The sequence below is a fragment of the Phocoena sinus genome, chromosome 9 (assembly GCF_008692025.1).
Source record: "Phocoena sinus isolate mPhoSin1 chromosome 9, mPhoSin1.pri, whole genome shotgun sequence".
Lineage (NCBI taxonomy): Eukaryota > Metazoa > Chordata > Mammalia > Artiodactyla > Phocoenidae > Phocoena > Phocoena sinus.
Window position 1 is genome coordinate 28707885 of NC_045771.1, and position 18686 is coordinate 28726570.

General features: G+C 40.9%; 2 protein-coding genes across 2 annotated transcripts in view; one reads left to right on the top strand and one right to left on the bottom strand.

Annotated features, from left to right (window-relative positions):
• AASS (aminoadipate-semialdehyde synthase) overlaps positions 1 to 15595 on the top strand; it is a 71743-nt gene extending 56148 nt beyond the window's left edge. The window contains exons 19-24 of the mRNA XM_032643902.1: positions 511 to 678; positions 7601 to 7696; positions 9857 to 9972; positions 10631 to 10719; positions 11230 to 11406; positions 13111 to 15595. Of these exons, the coding sequence (XP_032499793.1) occupies positions 511 to 678; positions 7601 to 7696; positions 9857 to 9972; positions 10631 to 10719; positions 11230 to 11406; positions 13111 to 13229 (765 nt within the window). The 3' untranslated portion in view covers positions 13230 to 15595. The remainder of the gene's footprint in view (positions 1 to 510; positions 679 to 7600; positions 7697 to 9856; positions 9973 to 10630; positions 10720 to 11229; positions 11407 to 13110) is intronic.
• LOC116759793 (alpha-N-acetylgalactosaminide alpha-2,6-sialyltransferase 5-like) lies at positions 4156 to 4539 on the bottom strand. Its single transcript, XM_032643903.1, has 2 exons — positions 4305 to 4539; positions 4156 to 4196 (listed from the first exon to the last, which is right to left on the bottom strand). Exons 1-2 carry the CDS (start codon positions 4537 to 4539, stop codon positions 4156 to 4158), a joined length of 276 nt encoding a protein of 91 aa, XP_032499794.1.
• Positions 15596 to 18686: the final 3091 nt, after the last annotated feature.

The following is an 18686-nucleotide window of genomic DNA, read 5'->3' on the forward strand; positions in this document are numbered from 1 at the left end:
ACATAGCAGGTGGTCCGTAAATGCTAGCTGTGTGAACGGATGTGCAAGACTGGTGCCTGATGTAGCTAGCATTCAAGAAGGGGGATGGGAGTGAAGAGAAAGAACAGAATAAGAATGCGGCCATTGCTGTGTGAGCACAGAAGCCACTTTGAGTATCTGTTGCTTATAGCGTATTGTTTATTTCAAAACAAAACAAAACTCTACTGAGACATAATCCAGTGCCATCTCATCCAGGGGCAAGGAAAAATCAGAAACAAGATCTGAGTAAAAAATGAAATGCTTTAAGTCAGATTTTAAAGCTTGGGAGAACAATGGCCTTGTGAATTATGATATTAGTAGAGCAGCTTGAATATGGGATGTTGATTAGTGTAGTTTTATTAAATTTTGTTTTTCAAATCCCCTATTGCTTTCTTGTAAAACCTGGATTTCTTTCTTATGAAACTAATGCAGGTAAATCCAAAGAGGAATACACTTTCTTAACCCCATGTGTGCCTTTTCAATGTTCCTCAGGTTGTGAATGTGGTAGGGGGTGTCTCCTTTCTGGATTCGGTTACTCCTATGGATTATTTCCCTGGATTAAATTTGGAAAGTTATCCTAACAGAGACAGTACCAAATATGCTGAGATTTATGGCATTCCGTCTGCTCACACTTTATTACGGGGGACGCTGAGGTACAAGGTAAGTGGCTGTATCTGAGATGATCTTGTTGCCTGTTTTGATATAAGTGATGTGAACACTTAATTTTTCTTCATAATTGAAATAATTAAGATGATAAACCAGACTGGCACCCCTATGCTTACTATTTACAATAACCAAGATAAGGAAGCAAGCTAAGTGCCCATCAATAGACAAATGGATAAAGATGATGTGGTATGTACGTACACACACACACACACACACACACACACACACACACAGTGGACTATCAGTTGTAAAAAAGAATGAACTCTTGTCATTTGCAACAACATGGATGGACGTGGAGGGTGTTATGCTAAATGAAATAAGTCAGAGAAAGACAAAAACCATATGATTTCACTTATATGTGGAATTTAAAAACAAAATAAATGAACATATGTTAAAAAAGAAAAAAACAAAGTCATAGATACACAGAATAAACAGGTAGCTTCCAGAGGGAAGGGGAAATAGGTGAGGGCTATTAAGAGGTACAAATTTCCAGTTACAAAATGAATGAGTCAGGTATGAAATGTACATGTCACAGGTATGAAATGTAGTCAATAATAATGTAGTATCGTTGTATGGTGACAGATGGTAATTGACTTATCATTGTGATCATTTTGTAATGTATAAAAAACAAAAAAAACAAACCAGATTGGCATCTTTTTTCTCAGGGCTCTTTTCTTTCTTTCTTTTTTTTACTCTATATGTAAATATTTTACTTAAAAATTGGGTTTTTTTAAACTTCTTTATTGGAGTGTAATTGCTTTACAATGGCGTGTTAGTTTCTGCTTTATAACAAACTGAATCAGCTATACATATACATATATCCCCATATCCCCTTCCTCTTGCGTCTGCCTCCCACCCTCACTATCCCACTGCTCTAGGTGGTCACAGAGCCCCGAGCTGCTCTCCCCCCTCAGGGCTCTTTTGATTGACTATTTCAGGAGACAACTCAAAGTGGCTGGGGCAAAAAGGGAATTTTTGACTCAGGAGAAGGGGGGTCAGGTGAAGCGTCAGCTTCAGGTGTACTGAGGTTTGAGGGTTGTGACCTCACTGGCATAGTCTCTTCACCTCTCAGCTCTTCCTTCAAGCATTGGCTGCATCCCCTGTTTCACAGGGCTGGCAAGATGACAATGTTACTTGCATAAATGAAAATCTTTCATACTATTTGATCTTGGTTCTAAGTAAAATAAGTCCTTTATACTCCTGAACACCAAGGAATGGCAGTGAACATAATGTAAGATTTGCAGTGAGTGAATCTGAATAGTTCATAGGACAAATGAGCAGTATAATGGGGAATCTCCTTATATTCTCTTCTCCTCAAAAACTCATAGAAGTGCAGTTCCTCATTCTTGTCACCAAGGAAAAGCATGAAAATTCTCTCCTCCGCCAACTCTTTTTGGTGCAAGAAGCACCAGAGAAGCAGGGGATGGATTTCTGCCAATGGGGTCTGGGGAGGAGGTATGCTTTTAACCACAAGAGGGGGATAGGTAGTAGGGGGATATAAAAGACCCCCTAAAATAAGGCTCCTGCTACTGTGGGTGCTCCATCATTCCAAGTGCAAAGTCCTTACGTGGGTCAACGAGAGGCTTGTTGAGAGAATTTCAGATCTGGAATGAAACTTAAGAGGTCCTCTGGTACAGTGATATCATTCTGCAGAAGAGGAAACTAGGGCTTAAGTGAAGTGACCTACATCAATTATTACTAAAGCAAATTGTCTTTAAGTTTCTCTTGTTGATATCTTTTTTGTCTGAACGACAAAGTTTTTGGTTTTCAATTTTGTCATTTGGAGCATTTCTGCACTTTGGAAAATGTCATAGCTGTTCTTGAAGCCTGAGGGTTCAAAAAATGCAACGCAACATTTCCAAGCCAAATACCATCACATGCTAACAATGACCACTGTGAACATGGCAACTCATCTCCCTGTTCCGGGCCTTTTCCAACCATCATTCAGGATTAAAGAACTAGGAAGGATAAATTACCACATAATCATAATCTATAAAAATACTGACCTAGAGCACACTAAAAAACTCTCAATAAATAAATATTGGGCAGTTGCTTTTGAAAGTCAGTAAAGATGTACTCTTTTTCTTAAGTTTTATTTATTTATTTTTATACAGCACGTTCCTATTAGTTATCTATTTTATACATATTAGTGTATACATGTCAATCTCAATCTCTCAGTTCATCCCCCCAACTCCCCGCTTTCCTCCCTTGGTGTCCATATGTTTGTTCTCTACATCTGTGTCTCTATTTCTGCCTTGCAAACCAGTTTATCTGTACCATTTTTCTAGATTCCACATATATGCATTAATACACGATATTTGTTTTTCTCTTTCTGACTTACTTCATTCTGTATGACAGTCTCTAGGTCCATCCACATCTCTACAAATGACCCAATTTTGTACGTTTTTATGGCTGAGTTATATTCCATTGTATATATGTACCACATCTTCTTTATCCATTCGTCTGTCAATGGGCATTTAGGTTGCTTCCATGACCTGGTTATTGTAAATAGTGCTACAATAAACATTGGGGTGCATATGTCTTTTCTCTGGGTATATGCCCAGGAGTGGGATTGCTGGGTCATATGGTAATTCTATTTTTAGTTTTAGTAAAGATGTACTCTTCAGAAATCATGTCCATACTTTCAAGGCTGCTTTTTACAAACCACACAGTCCAACAGATGACAAAGGTTCAGGTTAGGATACAATTTGATAGAAAAATGACTCTTAACGTGATATTTCTACAAAGGAATACAAGTAATGTTGAGTTGCTCATGTCTCAGTTTCAAAGGCAATACTTAAAGAGATCCAAAATGTTTTTAGCCATGGCAGCATCATTGAAATGAGTGTTCAGGTCCTAAGGTCACCCCTCTTGAAAGGGACAGCACTCATTAGGGTGTATTAGTTCTGGAATTTTTCCCTTGTAAACCAGCTGCACTGCTTTGTAGTCAGGCCTCAGAGGCATCTGTACATGGCACTTCTTGAGGAGTAAAGCTATCCCTGCGACCAATTCTGTTCCTCTTCCATGTCTGGTGATTCAGGAAGTTCAGGGGCCCGATGTCTGATACAGAGGGTACTTGGGATTTCAGTCTGGCCACACACTTTCCTCAGAACACAGGTTTGTTCTCAGGATGACTTCTAGCAAGCGATTCTGGTTTCCGGTCTGGTTGAGAAAAGTGAAAATTTAATGTCTGTGCCCAGTTCTTTCTCGTTGCGGAGCACAGGCTCCGGGCGCGCAGGCTCAGCGGCCATGGCTCACGGGCCCAGCCGCTCCGCGGCATGTGGGATCTTCACGGATAGGGCATGAACCCGCGTCCCCTGCATCCGCAGGCGGACTCTCAACCACTGCGCCACCAGGGAAGCCCCGCGCGCAGTCCTTATGGCTCTTTTCTCTGTGATAAAGCGGTGATGACTACCCTTCCGTCCTCACTCACGGGAGAGGTGCATTGCACATTCATCAGGTCCAGAAGGTTCATAATAGGGATAAGGTACTGAAGGGTGATTGGGATCCCTGCATTAGTCTTGGGGATCCATGCCATAAACATTGGTCCTGTCGCGGAGCTCCAGGGCAATCGTCACTGTGAACCAGCCAGTGCTGAGCCAAGTATTGGAGATCTTCCTTGTGGTCCGCCACGCCAAGGTATCCGTGCAGTGGCCGCGGTGGCGCGGAGGCCTCGGGGCGCGGCAGGGGGCTGCTCTCTGCGGGCCGCTGCGCGCTGCCGGTCGCCGCTGCCGGCTGCTGCTGCGGGGGCTGCTCCTTCTGGCCGCCAAGGCCGCTGTACACGAGCGGCAAGCTGGTGCACGTGCTGGTGAGCGCAAAACACACTGCCAGCCCCGGGCGCGTCAGGGTCTTCATTTTGGGCACCTCTTTCGTGCGGAATCCTCAGGCACACGCGTCTGGGACCACTTTTTCTTGGAGGGTTTCCGTCGTGGGTGATGGGACAGAGGCGGGTCTGATTTTTGCCCAGCAGCCAGCCACGCCTGATTCGCCAGGGAAGACGCCGCGGGACCCAGGAAGCACCGCCGTTGCAGAGATTCCAGCACACGTTTTGTAATCACAAAAGAGTAGTTACAAGTGTGATCAGATTAAGACAATCAGTGTAATTGTTTCCTAGGGTGGTTATAATAAATTACTACAAACTTAAAACGACAGAAATTTATCCTCTCGCCATCCAGGAGGTCACAGTCTGAAATCAAAGTGTGGGCAGGGCAAGCCTTCTGGAGGTGTCGAGGGAGAAACTGTCCCTTGCCACTCTCGCCTCACTTCTGGTGGTTGCTGGTGATTGTTGATGTTTTTTAACTTGTAGACATACTGGTCCCATCTCTTTGTCTCCATCCTCATACCACTTTCTCTTGTTTATATCACTGTGTCCTCTCCTCTCTTATCAGGACACCAGGCACTGGATTTAGGACCCCAAATATAGGTCGCTTCATACTGAGGTCCTTAACTAATTATATTTGCAAAGAGCCACATAAGGTCATACTCTGAGGTTCTGAGTGGCCATGAGTTATGAGGGATACACTACTCAACCCACTACAACCAGCGTATCTAAAATACATGGATCTCTAAAAATTAGAGACCTGATTTCAGATCTTGACGCCCTGTGAGATTCCGTGGTACCTGTGCTCTCATGAATGTGATGTCCTCATTGTCTAGGAATTAAATGAATTGTCAGTGATAACATCCTAAGGAGATCGAGGAACCATGGATGCTTCACAAGCCTTCAAGCACAGCAGAAATTCTAGTGTGAATTGCAGCCATGCTGTCCTCAGATCTAGCAGATTCTTGATTCTGTTTCTTTTCCCCAGGGGTTTCAGGAATTAGGATTTTCTAATAGATTTAGGCTCCTGCCAAACATATAGACCCAGAAATAGAGGATTTTAAGAGATTTAAGAATTAACTAAAGCTCTCAAGGATGTGCATGGATGAGAGCCATCCCCACAGAACCCCAGAGGATGGAAGATGTCACAGAGTTCATGTCCCGAGCAATGTCAGCAACCCTTCAGTAACCTGAAGATTCTTTCCAGCGTTAGAGATGAGACCCTGTCACCCAAGTATGACAGGGAGACCTTGACTTCTCTCCTGCACCTGCCTGTCACCTGAGTCCTTCCAGACCCAGCTTGTATCACCTTACAGGATCTTTCTTAATTCCTCTCCTTGACTCCCCTCCCCGACATCTACGTGAGTTCCCCTCCTTGTGCGCCCACAGCTCGGCGGTTACCTCTGTCGTAGCACCTGCGATAGCCCAGTGTATCGTAGTCCTCAGTGGTTGTGGTTTTGCTCACTATGTGCCAGGCCTTATTTGTTGGACTTATCTGACCCTTCTCCTGGACTAGTGTCTTCATGGGTAGGGACTGCATTTTTCGCCTCTATGGCCTCAGCCCCTAGCACAAGTCTCACACATAGCAGCACTTTGCTAAGTACTTACTGATAAATGAATACACGTAACAAATTCGTTTCTAGAGGTCACCGTAAAATTATTTCTGAGATGAAGAAATAGCTGAGAAGTGTCTCAGTATTTGAGATGTTGGAAGAAGGGATCCCCAGCATTCATCAGATCCTAGAAGCAGGCTCGGGGTATTGCTTTTTTGCTTCTCCTCTTTGAAGTATATTTACCTTGGGTTAGAGCAAATGAATTTTAATTCTTTAATTAGTAACTTTGGACAGTGAATAATACAGCCGTTCAGACGTGAGAATTCACACATTAAATTGTGAAACGTCCAGTGGCAACAGGAACTGTTTTATATCTTAATAATTTTACTGCTTCCTGAAATAATTTCCTGCCCTTCTTCTCTTCTTCTTCTTCTTCTCCTCCCCCCACCTGCTGTCTCTCAATTGCAGTGGCTATAAATCTCCTTATTTTGGCTTTCCCATCCCCCCTCCCTCCCGGCCCCCAGTGTAACTTGCTCACAGGAGAACATACATTATGGTCTTCCTTCACTTCATCTTCATTCAGAATCTATTCATCCAGTCATTTGTTCTCTTTCAGCATATTGGAATGATGGATAATGGGGTGAGGACATGGGGATGAAGGACACACATACACATACTTTCTACGCCTGCAGTTCAGCAGCTGAATAGACAATTAATTACATAGATTGTGTTAAGTGCCATCATAGAGGTGTGTACAAAATGCTACAGGAATACAGAGAAGAAGGGAGTGCCCATTCACCTAGGGAGCTCAGTATGTGTGCTGAGCTGGGTCTTAAGAGAAAAGTAAACATTTCATAGATGAGAAAGAGGGGTTACCACGTTCCAAGCATGGGAGCAGTGTGCACCGAGCCCCAGGTCTCTGGAAGAGCACAGCAGCTTGTTTGGAGGATGGTGAGTGGTGGAAAGGATGATTAGTGAGTCAGGCTGGAGGGGTTTATTGGGATGGGTTCTACATAACAGTGCCAAGAACCTCGGCCTGTCCTGTAGAGAATGAAGGACATGTGAGGAGTTTTTATCAGAGTGATGGCATTTTAGAAATACCTCTCTGATGCCCCTTGCTCCTTATATACGTTAGGGTAATGGCTCTTAATCAGTAGGATGGATTATCTTCGTTGGGAGATATTCTTACAAGCTCCTTCTTCCATTATAAGAGAGAGAACAACTATTCTGTTAAATACAATTCTGCTGACCTGAGCATGTAACACAAGATGAAACTTTCCCTTATGCTGTCAGAAAACACCACTCGCATGTTACCCAGAAACAAAAGTAAAGACCCACGTTTTGCAAGGGCTCTTGTGTAAACCAGTGGAATTGTGACACTACTGATTTTGGTTTGAACATGAGGGTGGCTGCATCAATACTAGCAGTACAAATGGCTATTTTCTGAATGAATTACAAAAATAGGTCCTTATTTTCAAAAAATTAAAAAAAGTTTTTCTTTGAAAACAAATTTTTATATATTGCTCAATAACTCTTGTTACAGGGATATGCCAAAGCCTTGAATGGATTTGTAAAATTGGGTCTTATAAACAGAGATGCATTTCCTGCCCTTCGACCTGATGCCAATCCGCTCACCTGGGTGAGTGACTCCGGAATTATACATTGTCTGCTGCTCTTCAGAAATGCCTTCTGAGGGCTTCCCTGGTGGCACAGTGGTTGAGAGTCCGCCTGCCGATGCAGGGGACACGGGTTCGTGCCCCGGTCCGGGAAGATCCCACATGCCGCGGAGCGGCTGGATCCGTGAGCCATGGCTGCTGAGCCTGTGCGTCCGGAGCCTGTGCTCTGCAGCGGGAGAGGCCACAACAGTGAGAGGCCACAACAGTGAGAGGCCCGCGTACCGCAAAAAAAAAAAAAAAAAGAAAAAAGAAATGCCTTCTGAAATGGTCAGGTTTGAACGTGGGTTTGGACCAGCAAAGAACCCATTCTGTGGCTTATGTGCAGGAAGTTAAGTCCTAGCCCCAAAGCCCCCCTTTCCAAACTTCATTGTTTGGGGAGGATGGAGAGCACACGGAGGCTGACTCTCGGGACCCGTTTCCTGCAACAACTTCTACCACTTGATAGCTCCCTCAGCCCTGAGCAGAGATGCGCTTGCTCTCTGCACTGTGCTCTGGGCTCTGCCGCTTGTCTAAGTGGTGGCCCCATGACAGGAGTTAAGCTTGGGCCTCCTGAAACTGAGAAAGCAGGAGAGCTCCTGGTGGTATCGCAGAACTAGATTCCCAACGCCCGAATCCCATTCGTTCCTTTATTTGATCATTTGTAACCATGCGTAATCTGAGTTTTTAATTACTGAGTTTATGCCCATATCTGTGTTGTACTAAAATCTAGAGCTTCCACTAACTGCCAGGAATTAACTTGTTACCAGCTGGTCATTTAACTTAAATTAATGTGCCCATATTCCAATAGAAATGCTAGAAATTTATCACAAAGAGAAAAGAATCAATACTGCTAATCCCATTAAGTGTCCCAAAGAAACTTGGATCTTGGGTATTCTGGTTAGCCAGTTGCTTTTTTAAAAAAAAATAATTAATTAATTTATTATTTTTGGCTGTTTTGGGTCTTCGTTTCTGTGCGAGGGCTTTCTCCAGTTGCGGCGAGCGGGGGCCACTCTTCATCGCGGTGCGCGGGCCTCTCACTGTTGCGGCCTCTCTTGTTGCGGAGCACAAGCTCCAGACGCGCAGGCTCAGTAGTTGTGGCTCACGGGCCTAGTTGCTCTGGGGCACGTGGGATCCTCCCAGACCAGGGCTCGAACCCGTGTCCCCTGCATTGGCAGGCAGATTCTCAACCACTGAGCCACCAGGGAAGCCTGCCAGTTGCTTTTAAATTCAGTTCTTTTGTGTATCTGAGAGTCTTTTCAATCTAAGTTTCAGATTTCATAAATTTACTTGTTGGACAGGAGTGAATAAATATCCATAGTGAATCTGATTTTGAGGCAGTTTGATTGGGAAGGTTGGTGCAGGCATTCTTGGGGCTGGTCCCCTTGTCTTGGTAGCTACAGTCTAGAACAGGGGCTGGCAAACTTTTTTTTTGGTAAAAGTCCAGATTGTAAATTTTTTAGGCTTTTATGGGTCATGTGGTCTCTGTCAGGCTACTCAGTTCAGACTGCTCGTAAACAAATGAGCATGGCTATGTTCCAATAAAACTTTTTATTTACAAAACCAGGTGGTGAGCTCAATTTGGCCTGTGAACTAGTTTGTTGATCCTTAATCTAGAGCATAACATTTTCCTTGGGAGCCTGGAAAAAGTCTTGTTTAGAAATTAGAAAAAGCTGTGACCACTGTTTAAGTGCTCGTCCTTTGAGATTTTATTATCTGCACAATTTTCCTCATTTCTTGAACCTACAAAAGAACTCTAGTTGCTACTAGCAACCACAGCAATAAGCCCCTTTCACTCTATCCTGGCCAAAATTGACTTCTAGACGGTGAGGAATAATGAGGGATAAGGTGATGGAGAGGACCTGCAAAGGTAGTCAATGTGTTGGTAAATATGGTATCACCTTTTTGGTATTGATTTGGTGTCATGACTCTTTTTGCTGAAATATCATTCTGAAATACCCATTTATTGATGTGTGCATGTGCAGATGGGTGTATGCACATGTGTGTGACACAATTTACTATTTCTAATTATTTCTAATTTAAAATTTGAGGTTCTTTTGAGGTCCAATGTCTTAATAGGATAATTTCTCAGCTCATTTTTTATTTTATTTGGAGCTTAGAATTTGTATCTTTGTTTTTCTAACCAGAAAGAACTCCTCTGTGATCTAGTGGGAATTTCACCCTCCTCCAAGTGTGATGTGCTTAAGGAAGCTGTCTTTAAGAAACTAGAAGGAGACAATACCCAGCTGGAGGCTGTTGAATGGTAGGTACCCACCAGTCAACCTAGAGCAAAATACTGGATCAATGATTACTTAGTGCTTTCTAGTCAAAGAAAAGTCAAGATAGAAGCAAACATTTTACGTTGTCTTTGATTAATTTGCTGCTCTAATGTTGGCCTGTTGTACAGAGATTACCACGTACCATGTTCATGTGGGGATAAAAAGTAGGTAAAGTGAGAAATTCAATGGCAATTATAACTTGGGAAATACTTATTTTTGAGCAGCTTCACTACTCAGTTCCTGAGAAAGGTGGGATATTTTTTCTCTCCTGTAGGACATTCTCCCAGTCTTCCTTTAACTACTTTAAAACACTTATTCATGTGGCTGTGGCCCATTCTGCGGGTATCCTACATGTGGGAGAACTAACCTGTAAATTAATCTCATGAAAAGCTTTGCAACGGTGTGTACTTACAATGCATCAGGTCTAGCTCCAGGCAACACTCCTGGGAGAGTCTGATTCTAAAGATTAAAACATTACTCTCATTATTATTATTTTACAATAACTTGAGAGTCCTACAACTTGAACTGTCGTCTTGTGATTCTGCCCTTTCAAGATAAAATCCAGTGAGTGTTCCCTTCTGCTTCCCAACTGAGCATATGTATAGGACTTGAACTAATGCAGCCATCTCTCGCCCTTCTCAGGTTGGGCTTGCTTGGGGATGAACAAGTCCCTCGGGCAGAGTCTCTCGTGGATGCACTCTCCAAGCATTTGGCCATGAAGCTTTCCTATGGTAGGCCATGGGCTATTGGCTAAACATCCCAGCAGAGGAATCATAAGAACCAGTGAATTAGACTGAAGGGCGGGAGCTACACAGTGGGAATGGGGAAAGAACACTTGGACTATTTTTCCAGAGGGGAGAATAAGAGAACTATTAAGTAAGAGTGAACTTGGGTAATATGGCAAAGGAAAAAATCATTAGTTTTACTGTTAATTTTTGACACATTAAGGAAATGCTGAAGGAGCGTTTTGGGGAGAAGCAGGGATGGCCTCTACAGCAGTACCCTCATGTCTGTAACCAGGTTATAGTGATACCCACCTAGACAGAGGAACCTGGTTAGAGTTATCATTTCCTTGAATTTTTAATTTGCTCTTTGGGCTAAAAAGCAGTATACATAATTGTTTAAGGATATACATAATGGGAAGGGAAACGAGAGCAGAAGGGCAGGTGCAGGGGGATGAAGTACGATACTGGAGGTGTAATGATAGTGACATTTTAAACTGTATGTTTATTTATTTTAAGGCCCTGGAGAGAAAGATATGATTGTGATGAGAGACAACTTTGGAATCAGACATCCTTCTGGACATTTAGAAAATAAAACTATTGATCTTGTGGTTTACGGGGATGTCAATGGTTTTTCAGCTATGGCTAAAACTGTGGGGTTACCCACTGCTATGGCAGCCAAGATGTTACTTGATGGTAAGTTCTTTCACTGGGGGACCAAGTTTGTCTCCATATTATCTCCAAGTCATTCAGGGCCTGGATATCAAATAATTAGTCTTGAGTATGACACTGGCTTTCACTAAAAGTGAGCCAGTTCAGAAGATCTAAGGGCTGACTGACTGGGAGATCACCTTGTGATGAATAAAAAACCTTGGCTTTGGAGTTAGACCTGATTTCTGTCCCAGCTCAGTCACAAGATGACTGAGTGATGGGGTGCAAGTTACTTAGCATCTCTGAGTCAGAGTTCCTTCATCTTTAAAGTGGGGATTGTCATGACTAATTCATAGGGTTGTTGTGACACTAAAGTGAAATAATACATAAAGCTTCTACCACATAGAGGGGTTCCCCAGGGAATGTTAACTGCCTTCTTTTCTTTCCTTATTTTTTTGTATTTTTGGGGTAACACTGAAATAGCAGAGGGTATTCATTTCCAGATCTTCAAAAATATAGGCCACATTTTATTAATCCTCATGTCTCAACATACTATCAATACTAAATATATATTTTGAACTAAATGAATTCAAATTTCAACTCTCCACTCTCCCCTTAAGATGATGTTTGCATTCAATAAGCATTAGCTCTGAATATGACACCCCATTTGGCCCCTGTGAAGGTGTGAGGGGAGTAAAAAACACCAAAACATATAAATGGGAAATAATGGGGAAAAAACGTACAGTATCATATTAGCTAATATCAAATTAAACCACCTAGGGCTTCCCTGGTGATGCAGTGGTTGAGAGTCTGCCTGCCCATGTGGGGGACACGGGTTCGTGCCCCGGTCCGGGAAGATCCCACATGCCGCGGAGCGGCTGGGCCCGTGAGCCATGGCCGCTGAGCCTGCGCGTCCGGAGCCTGTGCTCCGCAACAGGAGAGGCCACAACAGTGAGAGGCCCGCGTACTGCAAAAAAAAAAAAAAAAAAAAAATTTAAACCACCTACTTAGTTATTGAGGAACCAGAGGGAACCAGAGTGAAGAAGTGATGAGGGATGAGGGCATCATAGTCTTTAAGGAAAGTGCCCAGACTTACTCTTTCAGCCACCCTAACAGATGCCAGTGCCCAAATAACCAGACTGGTTTTAATTTCATTCTGTTGGTCTTATGCTTTTTAAAAAATGACATCAGCAAATAAAGCAGACCAGTTAGGTTGACTTACTTTCTTACTAGACTTTATTCTCTGATTTGGTAGTTAATGCAGTTAAGTGTATAAATTCAGACTCTGTCCCTAACTCCAGCTGTGCTTTCAATTAACTGCTTTTTCTTACAGTGTTGATTAAGTAATAATTTAAAAAAATATTTATGTATTTATTTTGGCTGCGCCAGGTCTTAGTTGCGGCACACGGGATCTTCACTGCGGCATGTGGGCTCTTAGTTGTGGCATGTGGACTTCTTAGTTGCAGCATGCGAACTACTAGTTGCGGCACGCATGTGGGATCTAGCTCCCCGACCAGGGATCGAACCCAGGTCCCCTGAATGGGGAACACGGAGTCTTACCCACTGGACCACCAGGGAAGTCTCAAAGTAATAATTTAATAGGGGACATTTAAGCTGCTATTTTGAAAAATCCCTAGACCTTCAACAATTTGTTGACTCACAGTTTACTGCTGTATGGAGACTCTTGCTGTAGAAGTTAACCTTTCATACCACCTTTAAAATGGTAACTACAAATTTATTTTCTTCTAGGTGAAATTCAAGCTAAAGGCCTGATGGGGCCCTTTTCAAAGGAGATCTATGGACCAATATTGGAGCGAATTAAAGCAGAGGGCATTATGTATACTACACAGAGCACAATCAAACCATAATTGGGAATTATATTTTCTTTTTATCTTCCCAGCCAACACAGCTCTGAACTTTTATGCAACAAACATGCTTGCTAATGTGATATTTTAAAACATAAAGCATGATATGTTTTGATTAAGTCAATACGATGGTGTTTTTGAAATATAAATCTCTATTTTAATATGAAAACATTTGGAACAAGAGATGCCAGTAATTACCGGGGAACTTTAATAATTCTATCATGTATTTTTTCATGTGTATGTAAAAGTGACAATGATTATACTACTTGTTAATTTATTATGCAACTTTTTTCCTACAAGAATATATTTTCCAATAATTAGCAGATGAAGTTTTATCTTTTTAGTAAGAAAAAAATTTCTTCATGCAGCTTTATTTTTCTTTTGCTTTTATTTTTCAAACGGATTCAGTTGGATGCTTTTAGATCACCAAAGCTTTGCAATAATACTATTTTATGCCTTTTTGTAAAATGATGATTCATTTAGAAAGTGACATTTCTTATAGCTTTCTTTTAATGTTTGGAGAAGGAAATAGGTAAGACTAAATCAAAATCCACATGGTCACCTTATTACGCACAGGAAAAGCGTTAACAAATCCAACACACTTTTATGATAAAAACACTCAACAAACTAGGAATAGAAGGGAATTCTTCAACCTGATAAAGGGCATCTATGAAAAAACCATAGCTAGTATCATAGTTAATGATGAAAGACTGAAGGATTCCCCCCTAAAATCAGAAACAAGACAAGGATGTATACTCTTGCCATTTCCATTCAACTTGTACTGGAGGGTATAGCTGGGCAATTAGGCAAGAAAATGAAGTAAAAGACATCCAGATTAGAAAGGAAGATGTAAAACTATCTCTAATGTTATACAAAGAAAATACTCTAAGAAAACATTAGAACTAATACATGAGATCAGCAAAGTTGCATGATACAGGATTAATATTCAAAAATTGATTGTATTTGTATACAATATCAATGAATGAAGCAAAAGTAATATTAAGAAAACAGTTCTAAGAAAAAGTGTAAAATAGGAATAGAGAGTCCAGAAATAACTCATATTTACAGTCAATTGACTTTTGAAAAAGGTGCTAGGACAATTCAATTGAGGAAAATAATCTTTTCATCAAATTGTGCTGAAACAACTGGATATCCACATACAAAAGAATAAAGTTGGACTCCCTACCTCACAGCACGTATAAAAATTATCTCCAAATGGACCAAATACCTAAATATGAGAGCAAACACTATAAAACTTTTAGATGAAATCATAGGTGTAAATCTTTATGACCTTGGATTAGGCAGTGCTTTCTTAAATAAATGACACCAAAAGCACAAGCACAGAAAGAAAAACAATAGATAAATTGGGTATCATCATGATTACAAACTTCTGTGCTTCCAAGAATACCTCAAGAAGGCAAAAGACAAGCCATAGAATGAGAAAAAATGTTCCCAAATCATATACCAAGTGGGAGAAGAACTTGTACTTAGAATAGGTAAAGAACTACTCTATTCAAGAAAAAGTCAAAGAGCCCAATTAAAATAAATGGACAGAGGATCGCAATTAACAGTTCTCCAAAGAAGACATACAAAAGGCCAATAAGCACATGAAAAGATGTTTAACGTACATTAGCTATCAGGGAAATACAAATCAAACCTACAATGAGGTACCACTTCAAAGTCACCAGGATAGCTACTGTGAAAAAATAATAAGTGCTGGTGAAGATGTGGAGAAATTGGAGCCCTCATAAACTGCAGGTGGAAATACAAAATGGTACAACTGCTTGGAAAAACAGTTTGGCAGTTCCTCAGATGGTTAAACATAAAGTTACCATATGATCCAGTAATTTCACTCTTTGGTATTAGAGAAATGAAAATATGTCCACGCAACACCTTGTAAACAGATGTTCATAGCAGCATTATTCATAACAGCCAGAAATCAAAACAAGTCAACTGCCCATCCAATAATAAATGAATAAACAAACTGTGGCATATCCATACAATGGAATATTATACGGCAATTAAAAAGAGATTAAGTACAGTTACTTGCTACAACATGGATAAACATTAAGTGAAAGAAGCCAGGCGTGAAAAGCCACATATTGTATGATCTCATTTGTTTGAAATGTCCGGAATAGTCAAATCTCTATATGGAGAAGGTAGATTAGTGGTTGCCTAGGGCTGGGGGGTTTGGGGGCAAGTGGGAGTGACTGCTAATGAGTTTGGGGGTTTTCGGGGGGAGATGAAAATGTAGAGTTGATTGTGGTAATGGAGGTGCAACTCTGTGAACATGCTAAAAATCACTGAATTGTGCACTTTGTGTGAATTAGGTACCAAGATGTACAAATAAAACTTTGTTTCTCCTTGGAGGAAAGGAATGTTTGTCTTTAGGGATAAAAATTAAACTTTCTGAGGGACTATGCTCATATTCTGGCATATGGAACTCATTCTGCCATCGAAATAAGCAGGTATTATATGTGGGACATATGGCAGTTGAGAAAGCATCTATGCTTTTGGAAAAGGATCAAAGTTGATTACGAGCTGGTCCCACCTGCCAAAAATATCAATAATGGAGATCAATAATCTATTAACAAGTAAAGACATAACTGTTATGAAAGTTTTTTGTTTTTTGTTTTTAACCACAACATTGATTTTAACATAATCAATTAGGAAATAACACTTGTGTTGCATTGATTCCACCCCCAGTCTGGATGAGCACCCAGATGGCATGGGAACTAGGGAACTAGCACCTTGGGTGGGAGCAGGAACCCACTGAGATAATATAATAACTAGTTTGGGCTTTAACTGAGTGATAAAGGGGGTATGACTGAAGGGGGGGGATGTCTAACATTAGTGCTAGGAAAGGAAATGTCAGTAAGCTTGAGTAAAGATATATAGAGTGAAACACTGCATTGGCTCTCAGTAACAAGTTTTCTACCAGAAATTTCAATAGTAAAGGTGGTGGTGGTAGGATCTGGGTATGGATGGGTAGATTACACTGTACTTAGAAGCGTGCGGCCCCTGAGCCACAGTTTGGGAATCCCTGGTCTAACCATTTCGGTAGACTTAATGCTCACATCTTCCAGGTCTTTCTGACTTTTTTGGCTTCCTCCAGATAATACTGATATTTATATTTCCAGCTTTCCTCATCCTAGACTCATGAGACAGAAGTTTCTCTGAGAAGTAGTGTGATTAGTCCTACAACATACTAGCTGTTTCCTTTTCCATAAACTGAAGACAACAGTAACTCACAGCATGGTTATAAAGGGAACCAGGCAGATGCTGTGTTGCCTTTTATGACTTAACCTCAGAAATCATGTAGCATCACTTTCATTGTAGTCACAAGTCCATCCAGATTCAAGGCAAGGGACCATAGATCCACCTCTCACTGGGATGAGTTTCAATGAGTCGCATGTGGGCTGAAAGCTATTGTTGAGCTATTTTTGGAAAATACAATCTGCCACAGGAAGGCACCCCAGAAGGAGAGTGGCATGTAGGTGGATTCTGTGAATATACAGTAAATGACCCCAGTTATCAATGTTTCCTCATTGGCCTTAGTTATTTTCTAACCATTTCATTTTTTTTCTCCAGGTGGTTCTTTGAACATTTTTATGTATCCTGTGAGATTAGAACTAGACATACTGTATAAACAAAATGTGGAATGTTTTTCATTTACTCTCTAAAAAGCCCAAGAAATGTGCTTTTAACTTCCCGAGTCCTTTAAAACACTTACCTGAAGTAGAAGTGCTGTAAGAGACTTCTCTAATAGTTTCCATTAGGAAACTTAATGCTATAGTTTTCAATACATACCTTCATTAAACAATTTAGCAGCAAGGAAAAAATTACTTGCATCGGTTCATTTCTCATGTGGATAATTCAGAACTAAAGCAACTCCCCTAAGATTGAAGCAAGATAATAGGAATCTGAGAAAGTCATGTCCAAAGCTTCAGAGGAAAGGATTACAAATTAGCATATTCAGGAAGTTTTTCAAAGGTCAGGCTGTGTGTCTTGAGCTGCTTAGAATGTGTCCCAGGTGACAGGCTGATTAGGAGTTTGTTGTGTACGTAACAAGAAGTTTCAATCTCACACACAGTTTTTCTTACTCCCACTTCCAAATCTTATTTTTCTTTTTAAAAATGATTACCTTAAGAAACTTGTTAACTTTAATGCCAAGGATGTCCAGATTTGTTTTATATATATAAATTTATTTATTTTTAAAATTTTTGGCTGCGTTGGGTCTTCGTTGCTGCACGCAGGCTCTCTCTAATTGTGGCGAGCAGGGGCCACTCTTCATGGCAGTGCCCGAGCTTCTCATTGTGTGGCTTCTCTTGTTGCAGAGCACAGGCTCTAGGCGAGCGGGCTCAGTAGTTGTGGTCCACGGGCTTAGTTGCTTCGCGGCATGTGGGATCTTCCCGGACCAGGGCTCGAACCCGTGTCCCCTGTGTTGGCAGGCGGATTCTTAACCACTGCGCCACCAGGGAAATCCCGGATGTCCAGATTTTTAAAACCAATGTAGTGTGTTTCATTTATATGCCGTAACATTTAATACCACCTACTCTAACACACCAATATTGTACTAATGAGGAGGAAACCTATAACATACAAGAATATTTTGCAATTAGCCAGTGAGTGGATGATAATCAATCATGATTTATAATAATAAAAGTGTTTTTGTTTATTTTGACAAATGTGTATATTTTCCCCACTTTCCCTAAAAAGTTCACTTTAATTTAGTAAATACTTAGTATTTCTGATTCTATGTGCTATTTATGAATGGAATTCAATTCTAAGAAACTAAAATGTATCTGCTTATAAAGCGTTCTTATTTTCTAAGTTTTGTCTATTAAAGTCATTTTGGATGCTAACAAATTAGGGCCTTTCAGATGAGAAATGTGAAAATTAAGTAAGAGTCCTATGGTGTAATATTGAGTAGAACATGCACATATTAAATATTTGTATTAATTTGATATGAAGAAGCAGCTGCCATAAATTCTCAGGTAGTATCAGACTGAGACCTATGATGGACTATATAGAGTTCCTGTGCATTTGGCTAAATAGATGGATCATGCTCACCTTTGATACCTCTCTGCAGATTGCAAAACTGCTCTACGTGATTTAATATCGGAGATAAAGTCTGTATAGAACACCATTTCTCAATTGGGCTAATTTACAAAGGTGCTACAGAAAAAGAAAATGGGTCAAAATTGATACATTTATTGTATGTTGAGGAACACTACCTATAGAGTGTCGGGTTTCCCAGGATCACTAAAGAGCATTTTTGTCCTAGGTAAAACAAAACAAAACAACCCCAATTCATTCATTAATTCACTCCTTATTCATTCATTTATCTAAAATGTAGTGAGTGTTTTGAATGTGCCCAGTCCTGTTCTAGGTATAGAAATACAGAGGTTTACAAGAGCCAAAGTTCCTCTCCTCATGGAGCTTATATACGAATAGCGG

What these genes read in the sequence shown, in the direction of transcription:
- LOC116759793 (XM_032643903.1), bottom strand. Translation starts at nt 4,539, where the DNA reads ATGAAGACCCTGACGCGCCCGGGGCTGGCAGTGTGTTTTGCGCTCACC. An exon ending in CCTTGGCGTGGCGGACCACA is followed by an intron (nt 4,197 to 4,304) that starts AGGAAGATCTCC and finishes CAAGACTAATGC; the next exon opens with AGGGATCCCAATCACCCTTC.